Source organism: Stegostoma tigrinum, chromosome 24 (genome assembly GCF_030684315.1).
Source record: "Stegostoma tigrinum isolate sSteTig4 chromosome 24, sSteTig4.hap1, whole genome shotgun sequence".
NCBI lineage: Eukaryota > Metazoa > Chordata > Chondrichthyes > Orectolobiformes > Stegostomatidae > Stegostoma > Stegostoma tigrinum.
In genome coordinates, this window is record NC_081377.1 from 19,731,085 (window position 1) to 19,751,703 (window position 20,619).

The window sequence follows — 20,619 nt, forward strand, 5'->3', positions numbered from 1 at the left end:
AGCTCAACACAAGCTGGAAGAACACCTCACGTTCCACTGCAGCCTGATTGGCTCAATATCAAGTTTAACAATTTTGAAACCTGAACACCTTCTATATCCTTTACCAACCCCCACACCCTTTCGTGACATGGGCTGCGCTCAGCACAGCCAACCTATTTTCAGCTTTGCACCATCCCCATTATCAGTTTTGCCTTTCTCTCTGGCAGACTTTCTCTCTCTCTGCCTATCTGCCCAATCTTTTCCCCACACCCCATCTTCAGCATACATATCACATTTTTGTGCTATTATCTGTTCTAAAGAAGCATCACTGGACGCAATGTTAACTCTGCTAAACTCTGCTTTCTCTCACGAGATGCTGCCAGACCTCTTGAGTTTCTCCAGCAATTTGTTTTTATTACATTACATCTGGGGCAGGTCAGACTTGAATCTGGGTCTTCAACGGCTCTTCTGGTCCAGAGGTAGAGACTCTACCACTGTGTCACAACGGGCCCATAAACCTCCAATTCTTCTAAATGCAAAATTAAAAGATGGTTTATCAGCCCCTCAGGTGGCACTGTAACAGAAACACCACTAATTGGTTAATGAAAAATTTAGAAACAGTAAACTGAACCTTATCAAATCAAAATAACATTGTCCAGAGTGATGATACACTCTGGCCCTGGAGTACCCACCAGTCTCTAACATTACCGAGTCTAAGGGCCCATTTAATTAGAAGCAATAGGGGGACAAACCACTAAGTTACAACGACAAGGCAATTGTCTTTAACAAGATATAGTTTATTGCATGACAACATCAAGTAAAAAAATGCATTGACCAGTTTGGCACAATTACAAAAAAAGACTCATTAGAAGCCACAGATGACACATCTGACCCCATTGTTCAATTATTGTTCCTGCTCCCAAAAGCTGTGTGACCTCAGAGTGGGTGGAGATTGATGCAGCTTCAATGTTAACTCTTTCAGAACCACTACCTTTTAGAACATTAAGTTAAATATCTGGAGAAGGCCACCTTAAAATAAAACAACTCAAAATTTGGAAGACAACATTATTACAAGACTGCATTACCTTGCAAAGGAGTTAATGGAAATGGAAAAAGGAGCCCCTGAGAAACAAAAAAAAATCAAAATGCAGTCAAGAAAATCTCAATCAAAAGAGTCTTCCAAACCAAAATTTAAAAGTAATCCCTGATTCAAAAATTCACTTAAGTACCCCAAACCAGTGAGTCAAATTTAAGCAATAAAGTATCTGCATAATCACTTTCTCACCAGTTTTTAAAACCATCCCTTTGGCACTGTCAAATCCTTTGATTGATATTTATAACGGAAGCAATAAGCTGCTTTGAAAGACATTTCAATTAAACTGACTGCTTTTCCCGATTATGAAACTCCTTCCAGTTTCACTGTCCAACCATCTTCTGAGGGGAGAGCAAACATGGAAATAGAGGACAGATACACAAGAATACCTTGTGGTGAAGAAACTGTCCATTTCAGAGGCTCTGGGACTCCCAGCATTGTTACCTAGAAAGACGACAAAGGGCATGAAATAAAAAGTCTAACCAATACACCAAACCTATTGTTTCCTCCAGACCAGGTTTGTTAAGAGGTTATCTTACCCAGCATTAAGTAGTTGAATTCAGACCCGGGACTGGGGGTAGACATGGTGCTAATCACCAGAGTTCATACCTTCAGATGGAGGCAAGGCAGAGGCAGAAACGCCTCTCTCTTTCAACAGCGTCAATATGCTTACAAGCAAATACACGAGTGCTCAGCTGCATGCTAAGTCCAGTACCTCAAGTTCCTATTGTCTTGGATGAAGTGACCAAGGGCAATGGCCACTTTTTTTGGGAAATATCTGCCAGGATACATTCTTGGGGCAGAGGTAGCAGGAACTGCAGATGCTGGAGAATCTGAGATAACAAAGTATAGAGCTGGATGAACACAGCAGGCCAAGCAGCATTAGAGGAGCAGGAAAGCTGACGTTTCGGGCTTAGAGCTTTCGAAGGGTCTAAGCCCAAAACGTCAGCTTTCCTGCTCCTCTAATGCTGGTTGGCCTGTGGTGTTCATCCAGCTCTACACCCTGTTATGTCTTATCGTACATTCTTGGTGATGTGGCTTACATCAGTCCTTAACCGTCCTCCCACATGGGTACCACCCTGCTAAAAAAAGGTCTCCATTTGCTGTTTTCAGAGCAGGCTTTCCCCCACGGGCAAGTGAAATATTTTAACCTGAGCTTAGTGGAATGAAGCTAGGGTAAGGCTTGTGAGGCTTAACCTTTATTATTTCCCTGTCAAGGATCAGAAAATCATACAAAAGGTTTAGTATCGTTTGAGTTGCTTTCTTACATGCCAGATTACACATTTCTCACCTGCTCTCATTTTCACATAAAAGCGTTCTACCTCACTGACTGTGAATGCTACACACCTCAAAGGATATGAGTGGGTGGAGAGGCAGGAATAAGGGACCATGAAACAGGAGAGGCACCATGGCCATGCTTGAATTGGAAATCTGTTCGGTGAATAGATCTATCAAATCTCATTCATCTGCAGCGATTGCATTGCAAAACTGTAAGACGTTTTAAGCATAAAGAGATTAGATGAATTAGAAGTGGAGACAAATAAGGAATTAGTTGAGTTACTGAAATCTGGCTAATGACAATGAAGTGGAGGTGTGATGTTGTACAGGGTAGACAAAATCAGATGTCACATGACACCAGGTAAGAGTCCAATAGCTTTATTTGAAATCACAAGCATTTGGAACACTGTTCCTTTGTCTGGTGAAGGATCACCTGATGAAGGAGCAGTGTTCCGAAAGCTTGCAATTTCAAAAAAAAAGACAAAAGACAAAAATAAAGAGAAAAAGCGCTTTATATGATCACTAGACATTTTTACAGTCAATGAATTTTTTTCTGTTAGATATACTTACTCTTGTAAAGTAAGAAATGTGGCAGCCAAATTACACTCAGCAATTCTCAAAAGATCTATTTTTTCTGACGCTGATCAAGAGAGAAATTTTGGCCAGAACAATGGCAATAATTCCTATTCAGAATCATTAGGGGGATGATGGTAGCTGATGATATCTGATGGTATAATGCTCTCTCAGCATTGCTTCTGGAGTCTTCACTTTGAATTTTATGCTCAAGACCTGGAGTAGGATTAGAAACTGCAGTCTTGTGATTCAGAGGCAAGTGTAGTACCAAGTAAACCACAGCTAATACACAGGCTGTCTTATGCAGGCTTCAGAGAAGGAAGGTCTACAGAATAACAAATGTAGAACAGGGGAAGTTACATACATGTAAGAACTGAAAACTTGCATAAAAATGTTTTTGGGTTGATGTGGAAAACAGAAAACAGGAATAACGATACAAGGCCCCTGCAATAAAATGGAAGTACCATAGGCTGCTCTCAGAGAGAGGTTAGAACAGTTAGTGACTTTATACTGAGGGTCAACGCACCTCAAGCGAGGAGCAAAGTCTTCATGGTGACTTCAGCTAGCACAGAAATTGAATCCGTGCAGTTGTGCCACTGCATTTAACTTGCTGTGCAGCCAACTGAGCTGACCATGCCTCCAATAAAGTGGAGGTGGGGATATACTGTCTCTAAAGGTCAAAAAGATTAGTGATGTAGCCTTGGCTGTAATGATAGTAGATTTTAATCTTCCTGACCTAGATGGAACTTGAATAGAAAGGGATGTCACGGGAGGTACAGGAAAGAGAAATATATGTAAATTCTGAAATATACAGGAATGCAATAGGAAAAAAAAACAGAAGAACTAGAAAAATGAAACAAACAAATCAAAGGATAAGAAATTGATGAGACGTGTAAAGCTGGAAACGGACAGAAATACAGAAGAAAATACAACAGGCAATAGCAAGACATTCTTTAACCCTGTCTTTCTCTGATATAAAGCAGCAGAGATACTGGATCAGACATTAGCAGTAGAGGGTGGGAGGACAGTATTTTGACTGGAGGACAGAGTAGTAGTAGAATAATTTAAAAATTCCTTGATAGTTTCTATTGCCATTGGAAGATGGGTTATCAGATGTGGGCTAGGAAGCCGGGGGAAAATGAGGAGCGATATCCAAGTGGAAAAGAATTAGGAGGGAGATGTGAGACTGGAATACCCATGGTATTAGAAGAAAAAAAGTCTCCAAGTAAAATAAAACAAATAACTTGGTAGTTATAACAAATGTGCAAAATCAAAAAGGAATTTCATTTACAAAGCAGTAGAAAGTTGGAGTCAATAACAATAGGTATTTATCTGTAATATATGGCCTCAGAATGTTTCACAGAAACTTTCACGAATTGCTTCAGGAGATGACTGAAATCTTGGCTAAAAAAAGAGTAGATTTTAAGAAGCATGATCATGGAGGGAAGTGAGATAGAGAGGTGGAAAGGCTCAGGAACGGTATTCCAGAGCTGAGGGTCTTGAAGCTGAATATATAGACACCAGCAGTGATGTAAATAATATGGGGGATAATCAAGAGGCCAAAATTGGAGGAGTGAGATATCACAGAGTTGCAGACTGAAAGGGATGGATGAATATGAGAACAAGCAAGTTTGAACAGTTTCAGAGATAATGGGAACTGCAGATGCTGGAGAATTCCAAGATAATAAAATGTGAGGCTGGATGAACACAGCAGGCCAAGCAGCATCTCAGGAGCACAAAAGCTGACGTTTTGGGCCTGGACCCTTCATCAGAGAGGGGGATGGGGAGAGGGAACTGGAATAAATAGGGAGAGAGGGGGAGGCGGACCGAAGATGGAGAGTAAAGAAGATAGGTGGAGAGAGTATAGGTGGGGAGGTAGGGAGGGGATAGGTCAGTCCAGGGAAGACGGACAGGTCAAGGAGGTGGGATGAGGTTAGTAGTTAGATGGGGGTGCGGCTTGGGGTGGGAGGAAGGGATGGGTGAGAGGAAGAACCGGTTAGGGAGGCAGAGACAGGTTGGACTGGTATTGGGATGCAGTGGGTGGGGGGGGGGGCGGAGAAGAGCTGGGCTGGTTGTGTGGTGCAGTGGGGGGAGGGGACGAACTGGGCTGGTTTAGGGATGCAGTAGGGGAAGGGGAGATTTTGAAACTGGTGAAGTCCACATTGATACCATTAGGCTGCAGCGTTCCCAGGCGGAATATGAGTTGCTGTTCCTGCAACCTTCGGGTGGCATCATTGTGGCAGTGCAGGAGGCCCATGATGGACATGTCAGCTAGAGAATGGGAGGGGGAGTGGAAATGGTTTGCGACTGGGAGGTGCAGTTGTTTGTTGCGAACTGAGCGGAGGTGTTCTGCAAAGCAGTCTCCAAGCCTCCGCTTGGTTTCCCCAATGAAGAGGAAGCCACACCGGGTACAATGGATGCAGTGTACCATATTGGCAGATGTGCAGGTGAACCTCTGCTTAATGTGGAATGTCATCTTGGGGCCTGGGATAGGGGTGAGGGAGGTGGTGTGGGGGCAAGTGTAGCATTTCCTGCGGTTGCAGGGGAAGGTGCCGGGTGTGGTGGGGTTGGAGGGCAGTGTGGAGCGAACAAGGGAGTCACGGAGAGAGTGGTCTCTCTGGAAAGCAGACAGGGGTGGGGATGGAAAAATGTCTTGGGTGGTGGGGTCGGATTGTAAATGGCGAAAGTGTCGGAGGATGATGCGTTGTATCCGGAGGTTGGTAGGGTGGTGTGTGAGAACGAGGGGGATCCTCTTAGGGCGGTTGTGGCGGGGGCGGTGTGTGAGGGAGGTGTTGCGGGAAATACGGGAGACGCGGTCAAGGGCGTTCTCGATCACTGTGGGGGGAAAGTTGCGGTCCTTGAAGAACTTGGACATCCATTCCCTATTCCCAATTCCTCCGCCTCCGCCGCATCTGCTCCCACGATAAGACAGTCCACTCCCGCACATCCCAGATGTCCAAGTTCTTCAAGGACTGCAACTTTCCCCCCACAGTGATCGAGAACGCCCTTGACTGCGTCTCCCGTATTTCCCGCAACACATCCCTCACACCCCGCCCCCGCCACAACCGCCCTAACAGGATCCCCCTCGTTCTCACACACCACCCTACCAACCTCCGGATACAACGCATCATCCTCCGACACTTTCGCCATTTACAATCCGACCCCACCACCCAAGACATTTTTCCATCCCCACCCCTGTCTGCTTTCCGGAGAGACCACTCTCTCCATGACTCCCTTGCTCGCTCCACACTGCCCTCCAACCCCACCACACCCGGCACCTTCCCCTGCAACTGCAGGAAATGCTACACTTGCCCCCACACCTCCTCCCTCACCCCTATCCGAGGCCCCAAGATGAAATTCCACATTAAGCAGAGGTTCACCTGCACATCTGCCAATATGGTATACTGCATCCACTGTACCCGGTGTGGCTTCCTCTACATTGGGGAAACCAAGCGGAGGCTTGGAGACTGCTTTGCAGAACACCTCCGCTCAGTTCGCAACAGACAACTGCACCTCCCAGTCGCAAACCATTTCCACTCTCCCTCCCATTCTCTAGATGACATGTCCATCATGGGCCTCCTGCACTGCCACAATGATGCCACCCGAAGGTTGCAGGAACAGCAACTCATATTCCGCCTGGGAACGCTGCAGCCTAATGGTATCAATGTGGACTTCACCAGTTTCAAAATCTCCCCTTCCCCTACTGCATCCCTAAACCAGCCCAGTTCGTCCCCTCCCCCCACTGCACCACACAACCAGCCCAGCTCTTTTCCCCCCCCCCCCCTCCCAACCACTGCATCCCAATACCAGTCCAACCTGTCTCTGCCTCCCTAACCGGTTCTTCCTCTCACCCATCCCTTCCTCCCACCCCAAGCCGCACCCCCATCTACCTACTACCCTCATCCCACCTCCTTGACCTGTCCGTCTTCCCTGGACTGACCTATCCCCTCCCCACCTATACTCTCTCCACCTATCTTCTTTACTCTCCATCTTCGGTCCGCCTCCCCCTCTCTCCCTATTTATTCCAGTTCCCTATCCCCATCCCCCTCTCTGATGAAGGGTCCAGGCCCGAAACGTCAGCTTTTGTGCTCCTGAGATGCTGCTTGACCTGCTGTGTTCATCCAGCCTCACATTTTATTAAGTTTGAACAGTTGATGTGTTTCTTAAGCGAGTCATTGTAGATCAGTAAACACAGTGGGTAATGGATGGATGGAACTTAGTCACCATTTACAATAAGCACCTGCCTCTATGATTGAGAGACTGAATTATTAGTGTGCCATCTGCCCTGTGTCTGCAGTAAAGAACTTAGCAATAAGATTGTCAGAGATCAGAAGGATACCTCACCAAACTCTGTGGACTGGTGCTAAATGAACTATGTTGCTTTAATGTTTATTTCTCCACCTACAACACCTAAGTTTGTTTGTTCATCTGTGCCTGTCCAAATGGTGGGCATAGGAGTTAAATGAGTTAGTCCTACAGACTAACCCTAATCAGTCGTCATGGATAATACTGTTGTCCAGAACCAATTCTGTTGCAGGGCAAGGGATCTGTGAACAGGTTAAATAAAGGTTAAGAAGCACACACAAAGAAACAAATCCTAAGCACTTACTTTAGTGCTCGATGAGCTCTTTGGAGATTTCAGTTTTAAGATATTATCAGTGGGCCACTTTATGAACATTGCATAAATTGAGGATCCCTTACTAGTGTACCTGGAGGCAAAGAAACAACACAAGATAAACAAACTAAAAGCAGAGGCATGAAGTATGATTTTTCTTTAAAAAAAAAGTTGTTTCATCTTTATTTCCATAAATAGCGTGACCCATCATCTGGCTGATTTTTGTTTTGATTTTACCACCCAAAAGAAAAATCAATATGACACCTGAGCTTATTAAGTTGGCAACTTTTTTTGTTTTGCCTCTACTGACACTACTGTCGGTTACAATAAATTCATTGTTTAGACTTCTATTACATTTAGCTTTAGACACCAATCATATAACGACACTGAGTATTTCTCTTTTAAGTTCACAGGTATTACTAAACTCAAAAATGTTTGTCTTTTAGATCTTTGGTGATAAAGTCTCATGGGGATCATGAATGCTGAAATTGGGCAGGTATACCTGAAATTAGATAAGTGAGAAGTGAAAACTTAGTTAATCAATTGATTTCACATCACTTCCATCAAACTAGTATTTAATTGCTGCACACAGGATCAGCAATTACAGAACTCAACATTGTCAAAGGTCATGGCAGAGGAAAATACCAGGAATCACTATAAAAAAGGTTTCCCTCAAAAGAATGCCATTGTGTTTACAACCTACTATCTTCCTGGTCCTCTCTGCATGTCAGCAGACTCAAAGACATGCAAATTAGTTTCACCTTCAAGCAAAAAAATGAAGGTAATAGTGACAAACGTGGAAACAGAGTGAAGGGAAGGGAAACAGTTGTTTAAATTCAGCCCTAATGGACATTACCAGATGGCTGTAGAGTTCTCCTTCTGAACGCGCCATGGTTTTGATGCATATATTGCTTCACCATTAACACTTAGCCATTGTCCCAGGCCTTCCAACCTTTCCTGGAAAATTACAGGGATAGTGCCATCTTTGGTGGGACCAATATTGAGCAGCAAATTACCTCCATAAGCAACTGTTTCCAGCAAAGTCTGTCAGAGAAAGAACAGTGCGAAGATAAAATGACTGTTTTGTAGTCTACATTACACAAAGTTCCAATTTTAATCCTTGGCCTCAATTAATTGGCATGTACAATCCTTTTCAAAACCATCCACTGCACCTCGCAAAGTCAAAAGAATTTACTGTGTTGCCCTTGTCTACGTCATCTCATTTTCTGAATCGTTCCAATTTTATACAATTTTTTTTAAAAGTGACAAAATTTCCCATCAATTTGCAAAATCCCTCAAACAAATGACAATCATGCTAAAGCAAATGTGTCTCCTACAACTCTTCTGCCCCTGAATTAGAAGGGATTTTTTTAGACTTTTCCAGTATAAAATAAATATTTTTTCAGATAAAGAATTATATTTTGCTGCTGATTTTTACATCTCATTAGAGGCAGAGGGAATAAAATTAAAAGGTTTTGACTCCATACTTTGAATTGACAGGCACTTTCAAAACCCTTACAGTTATGTGCGAGTGCTGATATGGAGCATCAATAGTAAATATGCCACAGAAGGTTCACAGCTGCACACAACATCAATGCACATTCAACCTAAGATGTATGTTAGCAATCAAAAGCACCATTCAGAAATTTAGGAAGATTTGGGCCAAGTGTAATATCTTAGCAGAGACTGGATAATAAACTGTGACCTTTCCTTTTGTTCAAATGGTTCAGCTACTCAAACTCACTCTGACTCACTTGTTGACAAACTAAGATGACACCAGAATCCAGTGCACCTTCATGTGAATTTATTATCATCCCAGTGATGTTCACAATTGGTTATCAGAAATACATACACTGATAATTGATGGCAAGTCCAACACTTCACTTAGATGCATGTTTCTACGATATCCCCATGACCTTGTGTCAATCGAGGTACACATCTCCCATTTGTGGTTCTGTAGCTTGCTTGGGCTATATTTGTCTGCACAGTTGAAGAATCCACCATGTTTACAGGAACAGCCAGCTCCCCAGCGGTCATTGGTTACAACTGTATCCTAGCAACAAGGATAATGGAATATATATTTATATAAGCACCTTTCAAAACCATAAGGCATCAAGTGATTTCCATTCAATGCAGTGAAGTGTGATCACTGCTGAAATGCAAGAAAAATGGTAGCTAATTTGTGCACAGCAAATTTCCCAAAACAGCGACGACATTGGAGCTACTCTGCCTTTTAAAAAAAGATGTTGAATGAGGGATAGAAGGTCAAGAATTTCAGATCATGGCCTCTGCCCCACATTTCTGGATTGCAGCAACAGGTGGTGATTCTACTTTTCCCATTTATACCTCTTCCAGACACACTTTGTTTCTTTACTTATTTCATTACTATCTCTTTGGCCATGTACAATCGTCTCTCATCATTTAATTTCCCCTGTCTTCTACCCAATCACAGACACTCTCTTTTGTACCATCCTCCACGACCACTTTCCTCTACTTTGCAGAAAAGCTCAGGCGTTCTGACAAAAGGTAAATGGGCCTGAATGCTAATTTGGTTTCTTTCTTTCTTCGCAGGTTTAAGGGCATGGAGGGGGTAGGAATGGAATCATCTGTCTGCATATCATAGTTACTTCTTTGTAAAATAGTGACCAGAGATTACAGAAATCTCAAAAGAATGGAATGGACAAAATATAAAGGTTGGGTTTATATCTCTAAAGCACAAGACACCTGGGAAGAAAAATAAATGGATCCTGCAAAAGACCGAAAGCTACAAAAAGTGAGCATTTCTAATGTGAAGAAAACTCAAAGTTAACTCAAAGGCACTGTGTTAGATGCCCAACTTAGGACAGATATAAAGACAAATCGATACAGATAAGGACATTTAGAATAGGAGATCTATTTTAATGGGCAATTGTCTCACTACAATACAAATGGAGGAAAACGCAAACAGTTCATGACACTGTTTACCCACAGATGACCCAAGTCATCTACAAGAGACAGTGTTCCTCTTACATTAGTATTTGTCAGTGACCTTTAATTTCAGCATGGACTTAAATGGGTTGGAGTTGAATATTTTACTTCAGAGCCATAATGACTCCATTAAAATGTACGGGTGATAGAGGTTGTACTATACATGGGGTGGGGGAGGGAGACTGGCCATAGAATGGTCAAGTTTAACACACGCAGCAACCAGGAACTCCCAGCACCAGAAGCCAATACATAACTTCAAAATGGCTGAACAATACTGCAAAGATATCAGAATAATGGGGTGCCTGCACAATATTCCACTATCAAATATCCAGGATTATAACTAATGTGGCCCAACATTTACTAACTCTCTCTCTTAAGATTTACTATTCCGGATAGATGCAAAATAATGGCATAAACACCGCCAAATTCAATTCAATGAGGGGACAACAAAACCAAATTGGATAATGGCACAGAACAGTGTTGCTCAACAGGGGAAATGGAACAATTTTTAAAAAAGAATATCCCGAATATGCTACTAAAGTAATCAAATTTCATTAAATCCCAATTGGAATAACACATTAAAATTGAAATAAATTGTAATCCTCCCTAAAGCTCATGAATATTGTGAAGTACCTTGACAGGGCTATCATTGTAAAGCCAGGCCAGAAATCCTGTGGAATTCCAGTAGGAATCTGGTGCTTCCCAGTCTCCATCTGACCAGATTATATCTGGTTTATACCTGTCAGAAGAAACAAACAAAATTCCCAGTTATTTCCAAGAGTGTAATAATGTAAACCATGCCAGCTTATTATGAACAAGAACAGTTTTCTTTAAAAATTGACTCAGAGCATTAATTGTGCTAGCAATTCAATTGCCCAGATCTTCAGGCAACTTAAAATGCAGCTTTTTCTTCTTAAATATATACAAAGAATCTTATTATTTGTAATGCAGGATTATCCCGAACTGTAAAGCTAACAAGAAAAAAATCTTACTAAAAGTCATAACACATTAGCAAGAATTCTGAAAAACGTCGTACAAGTGCCACATTATGAGTCTGAAATTATTTTGTTTTCTTAATAGCATTGATCAGCCATTTGATGCTTTCACTGACAAGTATCACAGTGCATAATTTATAGCCAGGTTTACTAAATGGGGGCATCATTGTGATCTCTCAATTGAGATGATGTAATGAACACCCTGGAACACATTTCCTTCAGCACCAACACCTCCCCACTGCCCTACAGTACCTTCCCTTGTAACCGGCAAAGGTGTAACACCTGTGCATTTACCTCCTCCCTCCCCTGTATCCAAGGGCCCAAACATACCTTCCAGGTGAAGCAACACTTCTCCTGCACTTCCCAGAATCTAGTCTACTGCATTCACTGCTCACAATGTGGTCTCCTCTACATTGGTGAAACGAAGCATAGACTTGGCAACCACTTCGCAGAACATCTACATTCTGCTTGCAAAAAAGACCCAGATCTACCTGTTGCCTGCCACTTCAATGGACCATTTTGCTTCCTGGCCAACATCTGTCTCTGGCTTCCTGCAGTGTTCCAGCGAAGCCCAATGTAAGCCAGAGCAACAACACCTCATTTTCCGCTTGGGGACCCTACAGCCCTCTCGACTCAATACTGAGTTCAATAATTTTAGGACCTATACTCTCCCATGTCCCAGTCCCCTACCCAACCCACCAGGCCTTGTCACCACATAGCCTGCCACTACACATCCCCTGCTGTTAGTTACAGTCCCCAATAACAACTATTCACCCTCCCAGCCTGATTGTGAGCAAATCCTTTGTCAACTGTCTTTCTCTCCCTTTGGGTTCTACCCTATCGTTTAGTCCCTACCCCACCCTCCTCCCTATTTTCTGCATTTAAACTGACATTTTCCCAGTGACCATCAGTTCTAAGGCAGGGTCACTGGACCCGAAACATTAACTGTTTTTCCCTTTGCAGATGCTGCCAAACCTACTGAGCTTTTCCAGCAACTTTGTTTTTGTTAATGAATACTCAGTCCATTTTAGAAATGATTCTGTCTGAAAAACTGATCATAACTTAACAAATCTTTTCATTCTTGATACCATTTAAACAGATCATCCCAACCATTTGATGTACTTTTTAGGTCTACATAGTGAAGGCCAGAAGTGAATGAAATACATTTGTGTGCACAGGAAACTCACAGAAGGTTTTGTATCCATAAGGGAGTAGGTGCGAAGATTTCTCTCAGATAACAGAAGATGCAGGTACCACTACAACATAATCAGACTGGATGAGTATTAAAGAAAAAGCAAAATGGGGTCTGGGGCTGATCTTGCAAATAAGCAGAACAATCAGTAGCAAATTCTTGATAATAAAGGAGTGACTGTATAATGTATTTCACAAAGGAAATGTGGTAAAAATGACCATATTCTATTACCTCATGACTAGATCAGACAGCTCTGGCAATGTTTTATCCACAACAAATTTTTGGGTCTTGAATTTGTTCTGTTTGTCGTACAAGTAAAGAGGATTAAACCACTCAAAGAGAGAATGGTACACTCCGTAATATAAATTCCTGTTGCAAAAAAAAAGGTTGATATATTAAATTTCAAAACAGACCATAGTTTAGTTTTCAAAACTTTTACATATTAGATAAAAAAAACTAACAGTGTTAAAATTAAGAGTGCAACAACTATATTGGGTATGAATCTATGGTTATTTAATCTCCTTATTCTTTGGACAAACTAGGTAAGGCACTAGGTGGGAAAAAAAAACTAGGGCTCAGAGCACTTGAGAATCTATGAGATTGCAAATTCTTCAGGGAGTAGGAGAACAACAGACACAGCACTAAGCAAAGAGTAACTGAGATTGCACCGAAGGAGGCGACAAACACTGAGAAGGACACTGGGAAGTAGCGAGTGTGCTTTCAGGAATCTTTGAAAGACATTTGACGATATAGCCAGACCACTAACCCCAGCGGTGCATTTCAATGACTGTGATATAGCAAATAATCCCAATTGTTTGAGAGTAGGAGCCTCCGCAAAACATTAACAATTTCTCTTGACAACACCGCACCTACATTTGATTTAACTGATAGCATGAATCTGTGTTTGCATGTACTTGCCATCTGAAGTTTCAGATGTTAAACTTTTGACAAATTTGTCAGCAAGTTCCATTTCTGGTCCCAATATCACAATGGAGATATTCCAGCTGAGTTCAGAAAACAACATAGTAAGACATGATATTGACTTTAGCAACTGAATTTATTGATTTAAACCTTCTTTGATCTTTCAGTAAATATGGGAAATACAAACAAAACCATTGTAAAGCCTGTTTTGGACTACTGAATAGCTGCAGGGGTTTCCTACATAGAGATGCCTGTACGTCGTTTGGGCACAGAGACTTTGTCACAGGGTATTTGCAATTTTTGAATTGAATTTTTGTGAAATTATTATTGAACAAACCCTGCCCAGGCTTGCAATAAGTCCATTCATATTCTGTGGATTTAGCTTGAGTTTTAATCGTCAATATGCATTCCTGAGATTGTAAAATGCTCTGCAATTTGTGCAAACATGTCAAGTTAAATACAAACCGTTGTCGGACAGCAGCTGCTAGGTCACCCACCAAATCTCGATGAGGACCCGTGTCAATAGAGTTCCAGTTCCAGGACACAGATGATCCCCAGTTTGTGAATCCTTCATGGTGTTTAGTTGTTAGAACCACATACCTAGAAAAAAAACCCATCAACCTCAGGACAGAAAAGTAATTGGAAATTGATACCAAAGTCCCTGACATTTTTTTTTAAAAAGATCAATTCAAAGGCTGGTGGGATTGTCCATCTCTAAATTGACTCTTACTTGTTTTCTGGGCAATCACATTTCCGTGGCTCTGACATCACACACAGTCATAGAATCAGAGGTGTACAGCAAAGAAACAGACCTTTCGGACCAACTCATTCAAGCTGACCAGATATCCTACATAAATCTAGCCCCATTTACCAACATTTGGTCCATATCCCTCTACACCCTTCCAATTCTGATACCCACCCAGATGCTTTTTAATGCTGTAATCATACCAGTCTCCAATATTCTCGAGTAGATTTGTGCTTGGGTCGCTCGCTGAGCTGGTTTGTTAGTTCGCAGATGTTTCATTACCCTACAGGGTAACATATCAGTACAGCCTCTGATGAAGCATTCTTGTATTTTCCCCACTTGCTATGTAAGCTCTGTTGGAGTTGATTACCTTATTTCCAGTTTTTTCCTTGCAGTAGTGCGTACGTAGGGTCTAGTTCTATGTGTTTATTAACGGCCTTCTTGGAGGAGAACCAAGCCTCCAGAAATTCCCATGCCTGTCTCTGTCCCAATTGAACTGACGGTCCTCCTTGTCTGTATGTATGGAGATGACTGTGTATTGGTCATGTCTTTTTGTTGCTGGTTGATGGTCATGTATTTCCATAACTAGTTTTCTTCCTGTCTGTCCAACATCATGTTTGTCGTAGTCCTTGCAATGGAATCTTATACATTCTGCTGGTTCTGTCCATAGTAGGTAAGGGGTCTTTGGTTTTTGTTAGCAGTTGTCGTAGGGTTGATGTGGGTTTGTGTGATACTCTGTTACGGCCACTGGACTTAACAGTCTTGTGGTCAGTTCAGATGCATTTTTAATAGATGGTAAAGAAAAAAAATAGCCCCAGCCTATTCAGCCTCTCCCTATAGCTCAAACCCTCCAAATCTGGCAACATCCTTGTAAACAAAAACATAACTTACTCGAAAAGCTCAACAGGTCTGGCAGCATCTGTCAAATCAGGAACAAAACAAATGTTTTACAGCATCACAGTTGTTTTGATTTTTATTTAATATTGTTGTAAATCTTTTCTGAACCCTTTCAAATTTCACAACATCTTTTCTTGAAAGAAGATGGAGCTAGATGTTTCTTGTCAAAAAAAAAATCATTAGACTCTAAATTCCAAACTTTGTTGAATTCAAATTCCGCAATCTGCCATGGCAAGATTCAATCGCTGGTTCACAGAACATTACTTAGTTCTGTGGATTAATAATCACGTGACAATACCGTAAGGCCATCAGCTCCCATTCCTACATAACTCTAGATTGTTTCAAAGTATGGTCAGCTTTATGAGCAGGGATCTTACATTTAAAAAAAACTTAGCACAGATTGAAGCTTGCTCATCTATTCAAATTACAAAAGATTTTCTTCCAACACTATTAATACTCAGAACATTTAGGTGACATTAAGAAACAGTGAATACTTCCAAAGAGGTTCTGATAATACAAATAAAATTACACTGCACAACAAATCTGCAGATGTAGTAAAGGAAGACATTTAATGTGGTTGTAGAAGCTATTTTGGTCACTGAATCTCAATTTGCAATGAGTTGAAACAAGGGGGACTAGGTTCACGGAATGTACCAGTACAATGAGGATGCAAGAACAGTCAATTATCGCCACATGGAGGACAGTACTATTTGCTTACAGTTCAATAAAAGATTAAAAAAAACTTACTTAGCTGTGTCACAACAATATTTTTGAGAGAACATCACAGAAAAATTAACTTCACAAAGAAGATTGAAGGTCTTGTGATAAGACAAAGATGTGGTTGACAGAACAGATCACTGATGATATATAAAATGATGGATAAATGCACAATGTAATTCCCCACAATAGGCAGATGGGGTCATTTTAGTTATAAGATCAGAACCCCTTTGAGAGCATTTTGCTGCTCATCCATTCGCCATAAAAATCAATAAATTTTGCTCCAACATCCAAATATCACTCAATGGGATTTGATGGAGTTCAAACCTCATTTGGGGTGCGCTTTAAGACAATACATAATCGATTTGTTTTGGGACAAGGAAGCAAGAGTGCTTTTTTTGCTCGTCAGCCTCTGACATAAATGTTTTGTTCTCAGAAGCTTATGAACCGCCTGTATTTTAAAGCCTTTTTTACCTCTGATTAACTCAAGGGGGTGGATGGGGAAGAAAACGCCAATTTGCTTCATTTTTCACACTGCAGAAAGAAGACACAATGCCAGTGAAGGGAAATGGGTTGGAAAAGAGGAAGACAATTCAAAATCTACAGAAAACCCGGGGAGCATTGGCAATGGGGAGTTACCTTTGTTTGTATCATATGACCGTGTCATTTGCTCGATGTCACATGATCCAAGTGTCTCATGACACACACCCCCAACCTCAAATAATACCACCAGCCGAAGCGGAGGATAGCATTGAAGTAGGCAATAAAAATGACCTTACTGGTATCAACCGCACGCAGGGCAATTAAAAATAAACAACAAAACTGCCGCAGGTGTGTTAACGCCTCACAAGCACACTCTATTTGGTTTAAATTGTGATTAATACCGATGCCTGTCAATTCCATAAAACTTCCCAGTTCATATTCGATCCCCCCACACCACACGTTCGTAACGTTTTCTAAGTTCATCATGTTGTATTGTACCTGGCTCCGGATTTCTGAATCACGTCCGCCCACTGATCCGGATCGAAGAATTCCGCGGTAAATGCCGGGGCGAACTGACTGTACTTGAACCCCTCTGGGTAGTTCTCCTTCATAAACTTCACATACTCGGGCCTGTGCACGCCTTCCCAGTTCCACCAGAACCACTCGCTCCCGAAACTGGGCACGGAAAAGACGCCCCAGTGGATGAATATTCCAAATTTACTCTCATCGTACCAGGGGGGCAATGATCTGCTGTCCAGACTCTTCCAGTTGGGCTGGAAGCGGCGATCAGCAGCAACCCCTGGCCATAAGATCCCTGCAACACAAACAAAGCTTACAAACGTCTGCAACCCCATCATCTGCAAGCTGCTCTTCCATAATAAGGCGGAAATAGCTTCTCGCGTTATTTCATTCAATTCAAAGTCCGCTCACAATATGACTGCAATAAATGTTATCGTTTTATAAATTTTATGAGACCGTCTTGTTTGTTTCCACGCTCCTGGTATAACTATACAGCATCCCAACCTTCTGTTAGCGATTCTTAGCGTCATTGAAAGTTTGCAACTAATTATGATCCTCACGCCGAAATTAGCCTTAAAGATGAAATGTCTTCCTCGAAGAGTGAATACATCTTATGAGATGTCATTTTTCACCCTAAATGTCATTAGTAGGTAACACCGCGCTTTGTCCAGCCTAATGATAATTGTGATGCATGCTTCATAAGCCTCAAAATAGATACCCTTACACACTCCCTCCTTCTCCAAAGTCCTGCCCTAGAAAACACACCCTCTTCCCATTTAGAACTGGTTGTTACATTACATTAAAATGTATCTTTAATAAGGATTTTTCTTGGGATCTGCTGGGAAGCTGAGAATGTTTGCATTGAAATTATGCCTACTTTATTTAACCGGTGTCTCTTCACAAATAAATGTCACCAACACACTGTCAAGAGGGCAAAACCAGGTTTCCATTTTTTTCTTGGGACTGCGCGATTGTGATGAACACGTTATGGAAAGATAACAAGCGAACATGAATTTCAGGAAAAGGAAACCATTTGCAAAGCAATAAATCAATAATTTAAATAAGTAATTATTTTAAATGGCCATTAAGAAGTGCCAAGCAACAGATCTGACTAATCGGATCTTTTTGGTTTGCCTTTTCACTTCAGAAGCAGAATGCCAGAGAGACAGACTAGCCTGAAGTACTGATGACTGAGAAAGGGCGTTGGAAACTATGGTTGCCATAAGATGTTGGGTTTAACAGTGGCCTTGCTTTGTACTTGTGAGGCATGAATGCACTTGTCAGCCTAAACATGGATATTGTCTAAGTCTTATGCTTCAGGAACTGAGGAGTTATGCAAGTGGTGCTGAACATGATTCAGACTGTGTTGAACACTGGGCATTCATCAGCAAGCAGGTCCACTTTTGACCTTATGATGGAGGGATGGTCAGTGATGAAGCAGCTGAAGATGGTTGGGCCAAGAACACCATCCTGTGGAACTCCTGCAGAGATGTCTTGGAGCTGACATGACTGACCCCTAACAACCATGCCATCTTCCTTTGTGTCAGGTATGACTCCAAACAGTGATTATTTCCTCTTGATTGTCATTAACTCTAGTTTTGTTAGAGCTCCTTTACGCCATACATTGTCAAATGCTGCCTTGATATCTAGGGCAATCACCTCTGCCTCACCTCTGGAATTCACTTCTTCTATCCATGTTTGAACTAAGACTGTAATGAGGTTAGGAGCTGAGTTGCCCTAGTGAAATGTAAACTCTTTATTAGAGAGCAGGTTACTGCTAAACAGGTGTTGCTCGATAGCACCGTGGATGACCGTTCCACCACTTTATTGATGGTCAAGAATAGACTGATGCGGTTGCAATTCACCTGGTTGGATTTTTTTTTGTATATAGGACATACCTAGACAATTTTCCACTTTGCTGGGTAGATGTCAATGTTATAGCTGTACTGGAACAACTTAGCATTGCAAGTGTTGAAGCATACTTCTTCAGTGCTACTGTTGGAACGTGTATGGAATTCACTGCTCCCCAGGTCTTTCTTGATATCATTAGGAGTGGATTAAATTGATTGAAGACTGGCATCTGTGATACTGAAAAACCTCTGGAAGAGGTCAAAATGAATCATCCACTTGACATCTTTGGCTGAAGATTTTTGCAAATGTATAAGCCTTAACCCTTCCACTGATGTGCTGGACTCCCCATCATTGAGGATGGCGATATTTGTAAAGTCTCATTGTCCAGTGAGTTGTTTAATTGTCCACTATCATTCATAACTAGATACTGAAGGACTGCAAAGCTTAAGTTTGATCTGCTGGCTGTGGAATTCTTCAACAGAAACAGAAGTTGCTGGAAAAGCTCAGCAGGTATGGCAGCATCTGTAAAGAAAAAAATCAGAGTTAATGTTTTGAGTCCGGTGACCATCCCTCAGAACCCGGTTCGGTCACTGGACACCAAACCCAAAACATTAACCCTGACTTTTTTCTTCACAGATGCTGCCAGACCTGCTGAGCTTTTCTAGCAACTTCTGTTTTTGTTCCTGATTTACAGCATCTACAGTTCTTTCAGTTTTCATGTGGAATTCTTTAACCCTTATTGCTGCTTATGCTGTTCGACTCACAAGTAGTCCTATTTTGTAGCTTCACCAAGTTGTCAAAGTTTTAGATCTGCTTGTTGCTGCTCCTGATATGCCCTCCTGTACTCTTAATTGAACCAGAGTTAATTCCCTGGCTTGATGTTAATGCTAAGATCAGGCATAAGCCAGCTCATATGGTTGCGGATTATGTTAACAGTATAATTCTGCTGCTGCCAATGGCCCATAATACTTTATTAATGCCTAGTCTCAAGTTATTCATTTGTACAGCATTAATGCCGGTTAGTGCCACACTAAACAATGGAGGGTGTCTTCAGTGTGAAGACTGAAGAGACAATAAGCCTGCCTGAAATAAAGATCCAAGGTCCAGTCAGAATGTGAAACTGAAATTAATTAGTCTGAGTGAAAAAATTGTATTGAAAAAATTAATGGGACTTAAAGTTGACAAGTCCTCAGGACCCAATGACCTTCACCCTAGAGTGTTAAAAGAGATGGCTTCAGATATAGTGAATGCATCGATCATCTTTCACAATTCAATTTATTCCTCGAAGGTGCCAGCAGACTGGAAGATTGTAAATGTAACACCACTGTTTAAGAAAAGGAGAGAGAGAGAGAGAGAGAGAGAGAGAGAGAAAAAACTATAGACGTGTTAGCTGCAATTCAGTACTAGTGAAAGTACAAGGAATGTCTATCTATTAAAAGGAATGTGACTACTGGATATTTATGTAAAAATTATATGATAACACTGAATCAACATGGATTAATGAAGGAAAACTTGTGTTTGACAAAACAGATAAGAGGCTTTGAGGATGCTACAAGCACAGTCCTTAAGGAAGAACCAATGGTTTAAGTTACAGACAGCCTTTGATAATATCCCATTCAGGAGATTAGTAAACGAAATTAAAGAGCATGGGACTGGGGGCAATATACTAGCATGGAGTTGTAATGTCACTGACCTATTAATCCGGATCTCCAGGCTAATATTCTGAGGACATTGGTTCAAATCCCACCATGGCAGATGGGGAAGTTTAAATTCAATATAGATCTGGAATTAAAA

General features: G+C 41.6%; 1 protein-coding gene across 1 annotated transcript; it reads right to left on the reverse strand.

Moving 5' to 3' along the window:
- Positions 1-755: 755 nt before the first annotated feature.
- On the reverse strand, positions 756-17,406 carry LOC125465147 (tissue alpha-L-fucosidase-like). Its single transcript, XM_048558338.2, has 8 exons — positions 16,954-17,406; positions 14,079-14,213; positions 12,924-13,061; positions 11,139-11,244; positions 9,391-9,591; positions 8,395-8,582; positions 7,533-7,632; positions 756-1,516 (listed from the first exon to the last, which is right to left on the reverse strand). Exons 1-8 carry the CDS (start codon positions 17,310-17,312, stop codon positions 1,376-1,378), a joined length of 1,368 nt encoding a protein of 455 aa, XP_048414295.1. The 5' UTR covers positions 17,313-17,406; the 3' UTR covers positions 756-1,375.
- Between the last annotated feature and the right edge of the window lie 3,213 nt (positions 17,407-20,619).

Bases quoted from the DNA above. Each gene is read 5' to 3' on its own strand.
- LOC125465147 (XM_048558338.2), bottom strand. From the start codon at position 17,312: ATGATGGGGTTGCAGACGTTTGTAAGCTTTGTTTGTGTTGCAGGGATC. The intron at 11,245-12,923 runs GTAATAGAATAT...TTCTTCTGACAG, and splicing joins CTGTCTGATCTAGTCATGAG to GTATAAACCAGATATAATCT. The intron at 9,592-11,138 runs GTACTTCACAAT...CCTTGTTGCTAG, and splicing joins ACAATGATAGCCCTGTCAAG to GATACAGTTGTAACCAATGA.